The sequence below is a fragment of the Falco naumanni genome, chromosome Z (assembly GCF_017639655.2).
Source record: "Falco naumanni isolate bFalNau1 chromosome Z, bFalNau1.pat, whole genome shotgun sequence".
NCBI classification, from domain to species: Eukaryota; Metazoa; Chordata; class Aves; order Falconiformes; family Falconidae; genus Falco; species Falco naumanni.
Window position 1 is genome coordinate 12,551,998 of NC_054080.1, and position 16,477 is coordinate 12,568,474.

A 16,477-nucleotide genomic window follows, 5' to 3' on the forward strand; every position below is an offset into this window, starting at 1 on the left:
TGTTATGACATTAATAGTTTTGATGCTTTTTTCCATCCATAACCCTTTTATTCATTTTAATGCTGGCGGCATTAAACATGTAATTTGACATGGATCTAGTGAATAGTGTTCTCTGTAATTTCCAATATTGTTCAGTGAATGTGGTGATTGTCAAAGTTCTTAGAGTATCTTTCTGAGTGCCATCGATTCACTAAACCATCAGGGAAGTTATAACAGTGCTTTTACAATGGCTTAAGTATCAAGATTTTTTTTCTGCTTTATAGGAAACCTATGTCCTCTGTAGACTTCCATATTAGTAATGAGTTAATAGAAATTATTCCAAGTTCAAACCCCTATTCTCAGACTGACATAGAAGGACCTTTTTTACGTATGAAGGATATTTTTAAGGAAGAATACACCCAAGACAAATATTTGAAGACTGACTATGCCACTGAATTTAAAGAACAATGTCAAGGTAAAGTGTTTAATTCACTGTTTTCTTACTTTTTGTGGACTCAGCTTGTGAACTTCCATAGTTTTTTGTGCATGATCCGTAGACATTGAAGAGATAATTTGGGTGATCACAGCCTTTGCAATTACAGAAGATACAACCAGTGAAGAGAGATTGATTCCCTGGAGAAGCAGGGATTGTTTTTACAGTTGAAGACAGATGCAAACCAAAAGAAGTTTCAGGCTGATCAAATATATGGCAGGAGGTGTCAAAAAGTATCACAATAAGTAGGTCTTATCAGGCATTAAATCAAAATGCCAATGAATCTTTGTACCTCAATAGAATCAGATCCTTGTGTCATGTTCTTTTACCATATCAAGAAGCAAAAGAAGTAAGCAGTTTCTGCTTTGTTGCTGGGATAAAGATAGTTCAGACTGGGTAGTGCTCCAGTGTGTTTTCTGAAATTTTATGATTATTAGTTCCCTAACAGTTATAATGAATTCTGATCACAAAAAGCAAAATGCTGAGCAAGTGTTTCATTCAACTGTATTATGATTTATTATTCTAAACTATCAGATTTTCAATAGTTTTTTTGATATATCTGTCAATTATATTACTTTGGAAAAGGAAAGTAATGTAATCATTTACTAAGAGCTTTTCTCCATGGTAACAGCGAGGAGACAGGTGGTTCTTGTACAGTATTGTACAAGTTAACATTTACTAGTAAAAAGTACCAACAATGCAAGTGTATTGCAGTCAGTTGAAAGACAGTAATCTTAATTCATATGATTAAGTAATTACCTGATATTATTTTTTTTTAAGTTAGATGGCAAATGTCAGAAGGTTTGGATAATTAATAAAGCACTCTATGTTGTGTGCTTACAAAGAGAATAAAAATAATTGAGATGCTTTCCCATGTCTTAATTATGACTTTCTTAGGAACAATCAAGAGAGCTAAATTTCCATGGACAGGAGTCTAAACAAAAAAACCCCATATAAATATCATAAAACTTTTTGTATTTTTTCTAGTTACAGATAACTGTTGCACTTAAACAAACATAAAAAGGCAACCTGAAGAGACTGGATTAATAATGTTTTTTATAGGATGACATGAAATTATTTACGATTCTGATGACTGGTTTACTGAATTAGCAAATCAATAATCTTTCAAAGTAACTGATGTGTTACTGCCAACCCTTTTTCTGACTTTCTGTTTGCATTAAAGAGGGAAATGTTAGCCAAAGCCTGCTGACTTTTGAGGGAATTTTAATTCTAACATTTTTTAAAGCTGCCACTCTGAAAGATTTCCAAGCTATTTTGTATCATTGAGAACCCGCTAATGCCAGGTAGTCTGTTAACAGCACAAAACTGACTAGGTTTCATTAAAAGTTTGACTATACATACAGAGAGGTCAAAAACGTGAAAGTTAACTGATAGATAAAAATTGTCGGAAGTGGAATATTGTGGGTGATATGGCATAATTGTCTAACTTGTTTGGAAAAGAAGAAAGAACGTGATATAGGATTTCAAATGATCATTTTAAGTCTTGTTTTTCCAATACAGAAAGGCTATATTTGAATTCTAAATAGCTTGGTTTATTACTGCAGGAGGTTTTTTCCACTAGCTTGTGCATATTAAAACGTTTCATTATTATTTCTGTTAATGTAATCCTATTCTTCCTTTCAGAGAAGAAAATCAATTTCTTCAGTCGTTTCACTTTTTGAGCTGTAATATAAGAAATACTGCATATAATACTTACTAAGAGCTGTAGTATTTAAAGGTTCTTGTTTAAAGCAAAGAAGTTTCCAATAAAGTTGTCAAGTTTAGTGTAGTAGGTTATGCACACATTTAAAATGTGTCTAGTAAGTTGTTACTGGACTATAGCAGTGGAAAACAGTAAGAAAGTTGAAAGCACATTGAACGCAGAAGTTGAAAACTCAGTTTGATTCAGTCTAGTAACTGTAGAGTTCTAAACATCTAATCAATTACATTATATTTATATAAGATTACAAACAACATTTCAATATTTAGCATGCTGTTAATAGCCTCTTTTTTCATAAGGCTGTCTGTCATGAGAAAGAGGTCACAGTGGAATGACAACCATCTTTGTATCATTAAGTGGAAGAGCACTAGCTTTACACTAGCACATGATAGCACTGGCAGTGAAACTGCCATTCAAACATGCACTGAATATTTGCTTCCTGATTGATAAAGTACTTGAGCACATGATTAAGCCTATTGAAATTCTTTTCTTGAGTGCTTTGATCATCAGAAATTACTAAATTGAAGAAAGTGATGATGCTGCATTCAAGTTACAATTCTGGAAAATAAAAGTATTTAAAAATGTACACTTCCTAAAAATCACAAAGTGGCAATTCAGTGCGGTTTTGTATGGATTTCAAACACTGGCATTGGTGCATTTCAAACTCTACCTATTGCTCCAGTTGTAAAAGTATGTATTAGGAAAGCGGTTAGGTATGTGATTCCTTCTGTCTGCTTCAGGAGGGTACTTCAGAGCATGCATTCTTGCATGGGCATGCTTTCCTGAGGTGGGGAGTAACAGGTTAAAACACATTAAAATTAACAAAGAAATGCACTAATGAAAATATTCGAAACATATCAGATTAATGATATTAATTGGAAAAAAACCCTCATTTTTTCATATTCTTTAAGTACTGGAGCCCCTTACAATAAAAAGATACAATACAAATGGATATAATAATAAAATAATAAAAAGTATGGCTAAATTGTGGTAATAAATTCAAATTAAGGGTGAAATTGTGCCTTATTCGATCTGATTTAACATTAGGATTTATCCTACTTTCTTTGAACTAACAAAAATTAAACGAGATATTATTTGAGTACAGCATGATCAAGTCTATGCCATTGAAGCGATCTTTATTTTCTGATTGATCTTAGCACCTAATTTTGCAACTACTGTTTTCCTGACTATTGAGGTGCTTCCTACTTTGTTTTCCCGGATGCCTGAAGAAAAGGAAGAACAGATCAGGAATTTTGTAAATTGTATCAGAAAAGAAGTAATTTTTTTCAGTTGGAGGTACTTTAAGCTTTGTAGGCTACTAGAAGCTTTAGTAACCTCTCCTGAACTCATTAAACAGGCATTTTATAACAAGGCCTTTATTTTTTAATTGAAAGGTTTCTTTATGGGTATCTGTTTGTGTTAGCAGTGTAAAACAGTTTGGGGGGAACATAATCATTATCTATCATTTGCAGCCACTAGGAAGGAAAGGAAGGTGATTACAGATAGCGAGTCATACAGGGAATGAAAGGGGGATGTGGGAATGAGGAGACTTCTGCACTGGTAAAAAATACGGAAGAACCCTTCTGTATATAATTCTGTGTATAATGTGTGTGTATATATGTGTATATTATATTGCCAATATAAAGGATCACATCAAATAGAGTTATGATTACTGCATCTGTTCTGTCTCATTGAGAGTAGTAGCCTAGATGCGAAAGAAATTAAGGTCCATAATTTCACCTTTCTTGAAATCACAGTAATTTGTAACCTATATTTTTGTCTGCTCGTTTTGTGAGTAACTTTTGTTGCTTCAAAATTAGAGAATCTGCATTTAGATTTAGATGTGTATAGAGAGATTGCTTCTTTTCTACTTTAAAAATTGCACCAAGCCACATTTCTCAGCTAAAACTTACTTCAGAAGTTCCTTTATGATACTTTACAATGCAAACAGTTTCTTTTGAACAGGTGTTACATGAGACAAAGGAAAAAGCAAAAGAAAATCAAACTTAGCACGTGAACCATTGGAAGTCTAGACTTTGTTGCATTTAAAGATTAGAAATCCTAAAATATTTAAAGTAAAAAGTAGTTATTGTTTTGCTGACATTTACAGCATTCCAACAGTTGCTCAACAATTCTCTTTATTCTGATAACTCCTTTTATGTTTATGTTGTTTTTTAATGCATTTTTTATTTTTCTTCAGATTTATATATGGAAGAGGAACTTGTTTTTATTGATAATCTTGAAAATTTTCATAAAAAACTGCCTACTTCATCTAAACTTCTGAGCAGACTACAGTTTTTTTTAGTGAAAGATCCCCTTTTACGTTCTGAAGGACAGAATTTAACAGAAGAGAGTATTTTCCGGTATTGACAAATTGTTGTATAATATTAAACATAAATAATAGTCTGCATATAATGTTATTAACATTTTAACATCTGTTGCATGTTAACTTTTTAACTAATTTATATTGGCAGCAGGTAAAGAATTCAGCTTTTCTTCTTTCTTACAATAAAATGAGTAGGGTAAAATTTATATGCATTATTTAAGAAAACTGGATAAATGAAATTGAATCATTTTTACATTCTGTAAGTGTGTAATGTGCTTAGGAGTTTAGTTTTGACACACTGAAAAAATGTTCATCTTTAAGGAACCTGGTCCTTCCTCAGACTGACTGATACCCTGTCAGTAAAATGCCACTAAATTTACTTGGGCCAGGATTTTACACATGCTTCCATGTTCCTTCTTTCTCTCCTCTCAGTCGTGCTGTTAGTAAATACGTGATCTTATCCTACTGAATTGTATTTCTTTAAGTTCAAATATTAATTATTCTTATGGTTTTCTTCACTTTCATACCACTGGGTTAATTGAATTTAATTTAATGTTATGTCAGGAATTTGAACAAACTGGTACATTAGAACAGGTATAAGTTATATTCAGAATGTGCCTACTATTTTGTGAATGTAGTAATCTGTATGCATACATTCATAAAGTCTGGCTAAATTTTGCGCTGATTTACTCCATTTCTGGATGACTTGTATGGCTTCCTTTGCGCTTGATAGGGTTGCATGAATCACAAGCAAGGCAAAGCCAATTTTACCTGATTTAACTGTACCTATACAGTAACAGAGCAGAGACGAGTGGGGTTGTTTGCAGGTTTTTCGAAACATGAGCCCTGATCTCACAGTGAGCCTTGGACATAAGACTATGTGCATGTGTAAATACTGTAAATTTCCAGCAAAGAGAACATGATCCAAGTTCTGTAGTGACTTTCAGAAATTCCAGTCACAAAAGAAAAAAATGCTAGTGTGAACCGTGACAGAAATAACTCTGACCTGCTTATCTGCAGTTTACTAGCAAAGCCACAAGCCTTGTAAACGTGGGAGTCCAAATCTCCTGGTAGAGCACACAGGGAAACGCATTTAGACAAAGATATACAGTTAGGCAGACTTCTACTTCAGATAAAATTCAGTGAGCAGCCCAAGGCTAGGTGTGGAACAATTTATACTCTTCAGTCTAAAGTATTCCTATCCCCCTGAAAAAGTCATTATAGATTTAGTGCCTGTAATGGCCTTCAGGGTCAAGCCTAATGAAATGGTCTCTTTCTACTTGAAAAATCTTCATCCCTTTTCTGCTTGTATCCTTACTTTACAAGACAAGTAGTAGGCTCACTCCTGAGTTTTACTTGGCATTTTAGAAGTGTGTCGGTTAAACCAGGCAACATACTTTTAGTTTTCATTTTAATTAGTAGAGAGCATACTTTGCCACCTTTGGTGCTGAATCATTCCTGAAAACAGAAGTTAAAGGTGACAAAAGGTAAATAATCTGAATGTTATAGATTGCAGAAATGTTATAGATGGCATAAAAACTTGACATTAGAAGAAAATTAAGTCAGCAGCTTTTGGAGAAAGTATTTTTACATGACAGGACATATGTGTTGAGATGATGAACAGTTTTAATACGCTGGGGGGGTTTCTGTAACTTTTTTAAGGCAGGTCCCACTATTAAGTGGTTCTACTCTGCATATAGTGTATTATTTCTTGAAAAGTAACTTCAGTTAATTACACAGATTGTTAATGCATCCTTTGGAATTGCTTTCTTAGAAAAACATAGATTTAGGAAAAAACTTTTGCCATGCATTTGGCTATCAAAGCTACTACTAAGACTTTCAGTCTTAGGTGTAAAGTAATACAAAGAAGTCACTTGCATTATTTTATGGTCTTTTAAAGGGAATGTTTGACTTTCCAAAAGGAAATGGAAATAGAAGAGCGTAAAAAAGAATTGCAGTGGATTAAAGAGAACTTCTGTGCTATACCTGTAAAAGATGAAGAGGTATCACCATGTTGTTCCTTGCTAAATATTATATTAGCGATTGATTTACATTATGCATGAGTGTTTGTTCATCTGCAAGTCATTTTACTGAATTCTTTTCACACTTGCCAAGTATTTGTAGCCTTCATATTACCAAGGTTAGAAAACACTGGTATTATTTGTGGGTTTTTACTTTTTGGATGCTGCTGTTGGGAATCTCCACTCTGATCAGCTGTTTCTCCTGGGACCTGATGTGTTGGCAGTTTTATGTAGGTACTTGCTACACTAAGAATAAAAATGAACCAGAACAGGAAGCCATGACATGTCCATGGAAATGGGAAAGTACCAAGACATGTTCTGGGATTTGGGGGGCTAGCTTGGATTCTTTTTTTAATTGATATCAAATCTTTTTTTTGCTCCATTTTCCAAAATTCTAAAACCGAAATTACTTACAATTCTGCTGTGATTAATATTTTTCAGTATTTCATGTTGCCTGTTGAGTTAGAATTCTGCAAACACAATAATGGCAGATCAGATTCTGTTAAGATTCCATCATACTTGGAACTGAAAGAGTTGTTAAATTTAGCTCCAGAAACCATGGCTGATGAAGACGTGTGCAAACAAGTGATCAAAGAAGGTGAGCGTTGGTTTGCTTCAATCCACCTGCTTTTTCTTTCATTTGCACACATCTAACACAATCTAGGTCCTTTATACTCAGTTCACTTACGAATTACATCACAGCCTATCAAATAAGAATTTCTCTGTATGAGATTATGAAGTGTGCTGAACACAGATTTCTTAGTATTAGAAATGTCTTCTTAAATAGACAAGGGGAAATAAATTATTTCCCATTTGGTTCAATCCGTGGTTGAGTTGTAATCTTGGAAACAAATGTAACATGAGCCATGATTCATGATATCCAGTCTACCATTAATATAATAATTCAGTGTTATGTTTTCTTATCAGTAATTAGATTTACTTTCAGATACATCCTTAAGAGGATTATATGCAGTGGAGTCATACAATAAAAATTGCTTATATTGCATTGTAATTGCAAACATGAAAGCAGATTTCTAGAAAAAAGGGTTAAATATTTCCGTGGATAATAGGAATATTCTAAATGACAGTAGTAATTTCTTTAAAGGAATTGAAGTTACTTAAATGCTGTTATACTACAGATAAGTACAACTTCAATGACAGTAACTGGCTATTGAATTGATATCTATGACAGTATTTTTTGTAGTTAAATACAGTGCCTGAGATTTTTAAATTTTGATTTAAATAAACCAGTTTACATTGGTTTGGGCAAACAAGTGAGGAAAACCACTTATTTGGTGGACAGAAAGCAGCTCAAAGAAGCAAGATTCCTGCTCCTGAGTATGAAGCAGGTGTGCTGAATTCTGTTCCTGATAGGGCAGCAGCAATCCAGTCTCTTATTGAAGAAAGGAACAAAAATTTTAAGTGTATACTTGACTAAGGCAGTTTAATGTTCATTCCTCTGATACATTTAGTACACCACAACCTACATGCCATGTTCTAAGCTGAGTGAACCAACGTCCAGAGATTTGAGGATTTTGCACATAGATGTCAACCTATTATTCTTTTTTGTTCTGTTTTAGTCCTTTCTAGTAGCAAGAAAATCTTTGTACACAAACTCCTGATAAACTAAATTTAGGCTACCTTCTAGTTCCAGAAATCACATCACTGTGATTATGTGATCACATAAGAACCTTGAATAGTTCAGATAGTGACTATACTATACTTTATTTTTTTTCTGGCACCTTTAAGGGACAAGACTGAATACTGCTTAGATCAGCTATGGGATTTGGGGTTACTAAGTGTAACTGTAATTTTTATAATATATATTATGGAGATTCCATTAAAAAATTGAAAGAAAAAAATTGCTCTCACAAGAAAAAGCAATAAATGGTTCATTTATGACACCTTTTTGAATCTGTTTTCAGATCTCAAAGCAGAAATTACAGACAAAATAGAAATTTTCAAGTACTGTTCCATGCCACAAGAGGTTTGTGCCAGTAATAGCAAAGGAATGTTGGAATTCTGTGAGTCAGGTAGGAAGATGTATGTAAATCAAGGGGTGATACTTAAAATAAAGCCTTCAAGTGATTGTCCCCATATTTTGTTCTTGGGAGTACATGCCCCTTATAAATAAAAGATAAGAACATTTGCTTTGTGTAATCTACTATTATAGTAGTAATCTACTACTATATACTGCATCATCAGCAGGCAGAAATGCCATACACCTTTTAACAGTTTTAAAAGCTGAACACAACCAACTTTACAGTTCCTTCATTTTGCTTTTGGCTGCAAGTGGTGTCTATATCTTTGGCACTTGATTAGATATTTAAGGGTTTTATCTAACAATTTATCTATGCAGAGAGGGCAGAGGAAAGCTGAGACAGATTGATTAAAATTGTGGAGTCAGAGAGCGCAGTTTAAAGTTTGTTAGTGTCTTATGTAAATGCTTTCAAAAGAGGGTGGTGGAGGACAAACCAGGGAGAAGTACTGAGTTTATAACTTCTACAGATTCAGAACTCCTATGCAGACATTTTTGGTTTGCAAACGGTTCAGTACAGCTTTTTGATTGTGACATTAACTCACATAGTCACCACAGCTTTTTTCCCGCAGAAATAAACTGAAAGTGTTGAATATTTGCTAATGTGTGCATTGAATCCTGGCTTCTCCTACATTAGCATAAAGAAATCCTTCATACATACCCACCTTTAATAGCTTGAAAACTCAGTGAGACATGCTGGTTACAACGCATACCAATGCCAGACAGGTTTGGTGTCTGACTGTTCAAACTAACTATCCAACCTCAGTTAAAATTTCTTCAGGTTTCAGGTGTAACCTCTCAAAATAATGGATATTCTTGCCAGCCCTACTGTTTTCACAGCTTAATGTTGACTGGCTAAGGGAGGCAGAAAAACGGCTGTGCTGGTGACATTTTTCACCTTTAATTCCATGCAGAAAAGCCTGCACAAAGAATGCCATTTACAAATGGATGTGATCTGGGCAGAGTGGCAACACTTGAATAAACATGTACCTCTCATCCTAGTGTGTATCCTATCTTGGAAAAAATCTGTCCATTATTGCATTGGACAATAGAAGTATTATCCTCCAGTGCATGTTAACTTGATAGTTTTCCACCCAGCAATTACTAAAATCCTTGAGAAATTTTGAGTTTTCTCCAGACCAAAACTCCTCTTCTTGTCTTAGTTTCAGTATGATGTAAACTTAACTAATAGTTGTCTCCTTCAAGCTAATAGCATCACAGTCCTGATACTGCATTTAAGTGGACTTTTGGTAGGAGCACTCATGTCAGCTCAAAGTGTCTGATACAAAAGCTCAAGGCACACCCACCATATCTTGTCCCACCAAAACGATGTGGAGATTACTGCCTAGCATGATTAACTGTATCTAGTGAGGTATCTGACTGCTTTTTACTTCTAAAGCGTATGATAATCAGGAGGAGCCTAAGTGCAGCAAATCTGAACAGATTTGAGACCTTCCTCCTATATACAGTAATAACAAGCTGACTGTGATGTGATGGTCTTGGCGGTCCTGGGTTAATGATTGGATTTGATGATCTTAAAGGTCTTTTCCAACCCAAGTGATTCTATGAATCCGTGATCTTATCTAGGATATTGTCCATTCTTCTGGAGTAGATGAGTAGTCAAACCAACTTGGATTGTTTTAAAAAGAAAATGATAGCATTGAACTTTATTGCCAGTTTTCTGGCTCAGCTCTGCCATTAAGTCAGGCAAGATTCAGTCATTGGGGCACAGACAACTTCCATACTTCCATGCTTTTTTTTCTTTTTTTTTTTTTGTTGTAGGATATACTCAGATCTATACGATAGAGACCTGCAAACCTGTACATGCACTGCTAAGACACTGTTTGCTAATGGAAGTTCCTTTATTAGGGTTCAAATTTCAGCATTTGGCAAAAAATTCAGCCCTGCAGTCTTCTTCTAATTAGTTTTGCTATTTATGACTTACCAGAAGTGAAATATGTTTGCTTGAACTCTGAGAAGAAACAGTCATAAAATAATGGCTTTTTCTGTAAACATTTCATCATTTGCATTCCTCTCCTGCCAGCTATGGGGGTTGTTTATTGATGAAAATGTTGACAGATAAGAGGATTCACTCAGTCATTAGTGCTCTGAGAAGGGGAATGGCACCCTGAGCGTAGGCAGTTTATGACTGAATATGAACAGACTGAATATGAACAGAATTGCTCAAAGAGAAATAATTGCTCTTTTTAGATGTGTCAGGAATTTTTGCTGTCCTGCAATCAGCTCCTGTCCTGTTCAAAGAAAAGTGATAAATTTGTTTCTCATCACCAAAAATTGTCTGTGAGCAGAAGTTCACTGGGCTTTTTTTAGTTCTAAGTAAATGGGAAAGAAATTATATTGATTGGAAGTCTGCTTCTTTCTTTTGCATCCACCTTTATTTCTTAAGTTTGGTTTCTTTGGGATTTTTTTCTCTCTCTCTTTTTTTTTTTCTCCAATGTGTGCTGTATATTCTTTGACTTTCTAACACTGTCCTTTATCCTTCCTGCCCTTCCTGCCGTACAATCTACTTGTTAGGTTAGACAAGGAGCAGCTGTAAGCAGCTGGGCAGGTGGCTGATTCATAGCCTGCTGTGTGCCAGTTGGCCAAACAATGTGTGTATGATGTCTGCAGCTGCTTACTGCCTGTTGGAATGAATAGGGAGATTGTTACAAGTGGTTTTCCTTATGGAGGCACTTACGTACTTAGAATTCTTCTGGCTGTTAGTTTTCACAGACCATGGAGGAACTGTGTTTTTTGTGACCTCTACTTTCTGGTCAAGCTTAATGAGAAATATTATGGAATAATGCCAGAGATTAATAACAAGGTAATCATGTAAACCACCAATTTTTGTGGAATGAAACCAAAGTCAATGAAGTTGCAAACTGCATATTAGATTTGAATAAAAAGCAATAATCCTTTAAAATGTCTGCATTTAATATGATTGGCAAAAAAAAAAAAGGATTTGAAAAGTGACTTGCAGAGGGCTTTTAACATGCCAAGTTTCTTTGTGTGCTGCTTTTAAAAAAAACCAAAAAACACTAGTGTAGTAATTAATTTCAGTGGTCATCCCTAATAATTACTGTATTAATTCTGCTTGAAAGAGTAATTTTGTCTGTAAAATCCTGACTGTTTCTGAAGTTCTTGAGTCCTTTCATCTGAATGTTACCACCACCATAGTATTGTCCAAAGTCTCTCTCCCGTCTAATTAACTTCATTTATGTGGAAACTATCTAAGAAGCCCAACAGGGGTGAACACAATATCAAAACCTCAGTCATCATGCCAGGTAATTTAATAATAAATTAATCTTACATAGGAAGAGTATGTAGCCATAACTACATTACAGAATGAATAAAGGAATGTCATCTACACGTTATTGTCCCCAAACTGTCTGGAAATTAAATGTGAAGTATTTGGGGTTTATTGATTACATAGTGAATTGTCGCGTGAAAGTATTTTGTACTTTAATCCAAAATTTCACTAGTGTAAAATTCCTAAACCATGTGTGTTTCATTCACAAGTTGCTTTGTAATTTAAATTTGGGTTTTTGTTTACTTTGCATGGGGCTTTGTGCAATTTCTAGCTAAATATGTTCCATATTGGAAAGATGAAATGGAAGTACCTTTAACTCCTCCATGCAGACAACAAAGATCATGGGTTAATTTTCTGTGCACAGGACTTCAAGAAGAACCTATTCCTCTTTCTGGTAGCAGGTAATAAAAACTTTGTAGTAATAAATCTTGTCAAAAATCGTCTAAATCATAAATGCTCAAAATTAGTGCAAAAATAACTTTAGTCTATTTGTGAATTGGTAGTTATGTTCTTTGAGAAAGCTGTATATATTTTGTATTTTGCATGAAAGAGTGAACAGTGCCTAATCCATATATGTGGCTTTTCAGGGGAAATTGCAAAAGGAAATGACAGTTGATACTGTAAACCTCTTTCTTCTAGGGGACTTAATAGCCTGAAATTCCAATCTTCTTTTTAGAGTAGGCAACAGTAAACATTTATGTATATAGCAAGTATGTATGTGTGTATATGCATGTATTTATACATATGGCAGACACAGATGTTGAACAATTATTACCTACTTAAATCTCCAGAAGAGATACAAGGAAGTATTGCCTGTGTTTTGGGGATATCCCCCAACAATGGAATTTAAGCCTTTTCATGCTGACATGGGGTTAGGATTGCTTCATCTTCTACTTCTAATCTTGTATTGAGACTAATAATTCTTGCCTTGCTATCTTTCTTGCTTGTAGATGAAGTATTTAAATATCTTTTTGGGGAGGGAACCATAGTCTAAAGAGTATTCCCATTCAGTGCTTCTTTACTTCATGAACCAGCCTTGGTGGCTCTTCTCAGTCTTCCCTGTTCACTGTGGTGCTGCATGATGTGACCCTCTATATGGACAAGAAAAAACTTTAATAAGTAAATGAATGAATGAACGGAAAATTTAGAGAGAAATTAGATCTGTAAAAGGTAGTTTTATATAAATCAAAATTCAACAGATAATGCTGTTAAACTTCATACCTCCAAGTCTTATTTTATGTTCTTTGTAGTATTTTGATTACAGAACCCTCTAGGGAATACTTGGAATCTTTGGTATGGCAATCAGAGAAGTATCAGGATAATATGAAGTCTATTTTACTTGTGGGTAAGGATTTCTAATTGATGATCAATTTCTAATTGGTGTTGAAGAGTTCCGTGTACATGGAGAAATGTATATAGCAAAATATAGCAAAAAAAGATGACATTATATTGCAGAGCACATCTTTTGAACCATGAAGTTTATCAAATTAATGTAATCCTTTGAAGTTTGGATTATCTGATTCTTATAGTACATATAAAAATTTACAGTATGGCAACATGGGAGTTGATACGTCATGTATCTTTCTATGGAGGTAAATTAAATGAAGCAAGAGTTTTGTTTCATTATGAAAATGTTCAGCTCACAACTACTAGTTACATTCAGTAACTGTGGTAACTGAAATTTGGTAATCTGTTGAACTCTTTTCTGTCTGCTATTTTTCCTTAATGTTTCAAAATATGTGTCAATCGATAGAAAAGTACTGTTAATGGAAAATAATGTTATAACTTGACAAGAGCAGAGTTCATATAAGGAAGCAAAATACACAAAACCAAAATAAGCTGCAGGTTATTTCTGACAGCACCAGAATACACATTACCACTGTTCTTTCATTTCATTTTATTTGCCTTCACTGACTTAGGTATATTGACTTGTTATGTTGTCTGATTCATTTGTACATTCATTTATAGTTGAAAATAATGTATGGTAGGCTCATTACTATTTAAGTTCTTTACTTTTTTCAGGTAAGGACTATGTTGAGTCTTAGTAAGCATGACAAGTAAGCTCACAGATAATAAGATAATTTGTAACTTTTGTAATGCAGCTACCAGCTCACATTATTAGATCTGGAAAAAAATTACCCCTCCCCTACTCATACACTCAATAAAAAGCACACTTGTTCTGGTAACACCAACTGCTTTGCTCTGAAGTTTATTAAAGGATACTGTGTTACAAATGGAAGTATAAACAATGGATATGTGTAGTAGGTCATCAATACTTAGGAGCTTTTCTTTCCAAAATGTCATTCTGGTTTTATGTTTCTATATTATTAATATTATATGTTGATTTCTGGTTTTTGTAGAGCATCAGACTGTTAAACTTGCATATCAGCATCGTTCACTTACAGAACTGAAGGAAATGCTACTAGCTGAGCTAGAAGCACCAATGTCTAGCTCACTAGAGGAGGGCTGGTGGCTTCATTTGGGTTTAAATCCAGTCTCCATAGAAACTTTGGAGCAATTAAATACGGATGCCAGTAATGCAAACATTGAGCTTCCTACAGAAGTAGAAACATTCACACAATTTACATCATATGAGTTAGAAAGTAAGTATCTTCTTTTTTAAGGAAAGTAATAAGAAGTCAAAGATAAGTAACAGAGAATCACACAGTGACAGTTACATACGTCCAAGAAGGAAGGAAGTGGAAGATTTCTTGTTCTCAAGAACAAAATGTTTTGTAGCAACTACTACAATTAAAGTGTATTTTCACAAACTTAGAACAAATTGTAGGAACAAAAGTGTTTAACTACACCAAGTTATCTTTTTTGCTAATGTGCAGATGAAAAGTAACCTCCACCAGTCATGCTATTTTAGTGAAACAGTTTCATACAGGAGAATTTCTTAACAAATAGTAGTTTTGTACTGGAATATTTTAATAAAGCAGACATTAATATAGTCCTATCTGCAGAAGGTCAGTGGGGAGAGTATGTTACAGTGAAAATTCTTTATTTTATAATGCTATTCAGGGGGGGGGGGGTTTATGCTGGCTATGGTTTAAATTATGAGCCACTCATAAGCTGCAGAATTTCTCATGGACCATTATGAATACTTACAACCAAGCTTCAATAGAAAATGCAAAAAGTTATTTAGATTTCATTATATAACTATGGCCTGACTGCAAGGCATCAGTTGTAGTTATAGAACTCTAAGAATTTACAGTAATATGATATATTGTGAAATGAATAGGCACCACTCATAAAAGAATGTTGCCACTTAACTGCTTTTTGCGTATTGTGAAGTGTTTAGATACTGTGTTTAACATGGACGTGCAGAAGCAATGCAAAAATTTGCAGTTCTAGTGAAGCACATCTTTAGAGGGAACTAATGCATACTTTACTTCTTTCTTTTTTCTTTAAAAAAAAAATCTGTTAATCTTTCAATCTTTCTTCCTGATTAAATGTGTTGCATCCATCCCACTTCATAGAAATCTTAACACCAGTAGGCACCATGCAGATGGTGAAAACTTCTCCAAACAGTATCATGGCCTTCTGTTTCTCAACATTGTACAGTTTTACTTAGGTCTAATCAGTAAAAGTTTTCAAAAAGTGGATTATAATGATCTGGGAAGGCAGAAAGAATAAAGAAATGCTTTTTCTATAATTATCCAAAGTATTTCAACCAGGAGAAAGAAAACAAAAAAAATCTATGTGCACTGAAGAAATTAAATATTATTTTGTAGGATGGCTTAAAGAGAAGAATTCCCTAATAAACCAGGAGGATCTTTCTACTGAAAGACATCAATTGGACAAAGTAATTAATCTTCACACATCACCACAGACTCAAAAGCAGTACATTGCCCTGCATGTAAGTCCTGCATCATCTGCCGAAAGTGACAGTACAAATACATCTGTGGAAGAAGGGCTTCCTGGAGGAAGCATAAAAAAGAATAAGGTAGAAAAGGCAATTTATTTCTTAAACCAAGAAAAGAAGAACCCCAAATCATCTGAGTCAGTCAGCTGTAAAGATGTGTCTTCTAAACAAAACAACTCATCCAACAGTCAAAATTCTGCATCATTTGCACTTGCTACAAAATGGAACAATGATGATTCTGATCTGAGCAACTTTATGATGCTGAGATTTAAACATATACTCACCCAAAGAATGGAAGAAAGTGATGTAGGTAGTCCTGGAAAAGGTATGTGAACCAAGTCATTCTGTCATTTTTTCCAGGTTTAAATCTGTTCTCTTATACCAGTTAAAATAGATGCTGGTTCGTGCTAGTAGATTGAGGGGGGGGAAAGTCCTTTGAAGGCAACGTTAGTATTTTTACGATCTTTAATGTAGCCTTTTGTTTTTTCCATTAAATCCATTAGGGGATTTTGTGTGTTTGGTTTGGTTGCAGGGGGTGTGTGTGTGCTTTGGTTTTGGGTTTAGGGTCTTTTTGGTGGTGGAAGTGGTTTTTAATAGAATAAATATGTCTCTATTCCTATTCTGACAAAGTAACTCTAAATGGTACTTATTCCAGAAGTTCTCTTCCATCTGTATGTTCTGAGTCAGATCTCCTGGCCTGTTTGGAGAAATAGTAGTTATCA

The 16,477-nt window shown here is 34.4% G+C and overlaps 1 protein-coding gene across 1 annotated transcript in view; it reads left to right on the forward strand.

Annotated features, from left to right (window-relative positions):
• SHOC1 (shortage in chiasmata 1) overlaps positions 1-16,477 on the forward strand; it is a 55,343-nt gene that overhangs the window by 9,625 nt on the left and 29,241 nt on the right. Inside the window, exons 4-12 of the mRNA XM_040580377.1 lie at positions 264-454; positions 4,393-4,555; positions 6,419-6,521; positions 6,981-7,137; positions 8,465-8,572; positions 12,159-12,288; positions 13,138-13,232; positions 14,248-14,490; positions 15,625-16,080. Coding sequence (XP_040436311.1) covers positions 264-454; positions 4,393-4,555; positions 6,419-6,521; positions 6,981-7,137; positions 8,465-8,572; positions 12,159-12,288; positions 13,138-13,232; positions 14,248-14,490; positions 15,625-16,080 — 1,646 coding nt within the window. The remainder of the gene's footprint in view (positions 1-263; positions 455-4,392; positions 4,556-6,418; positions 6,522-6,980; positions 7,138-8,464; positions 8,573-12,158; positions 12,289-13,137; positions 13,233-14,247; positions 14,491-15,624; positions 16,081-16,477) is intronic.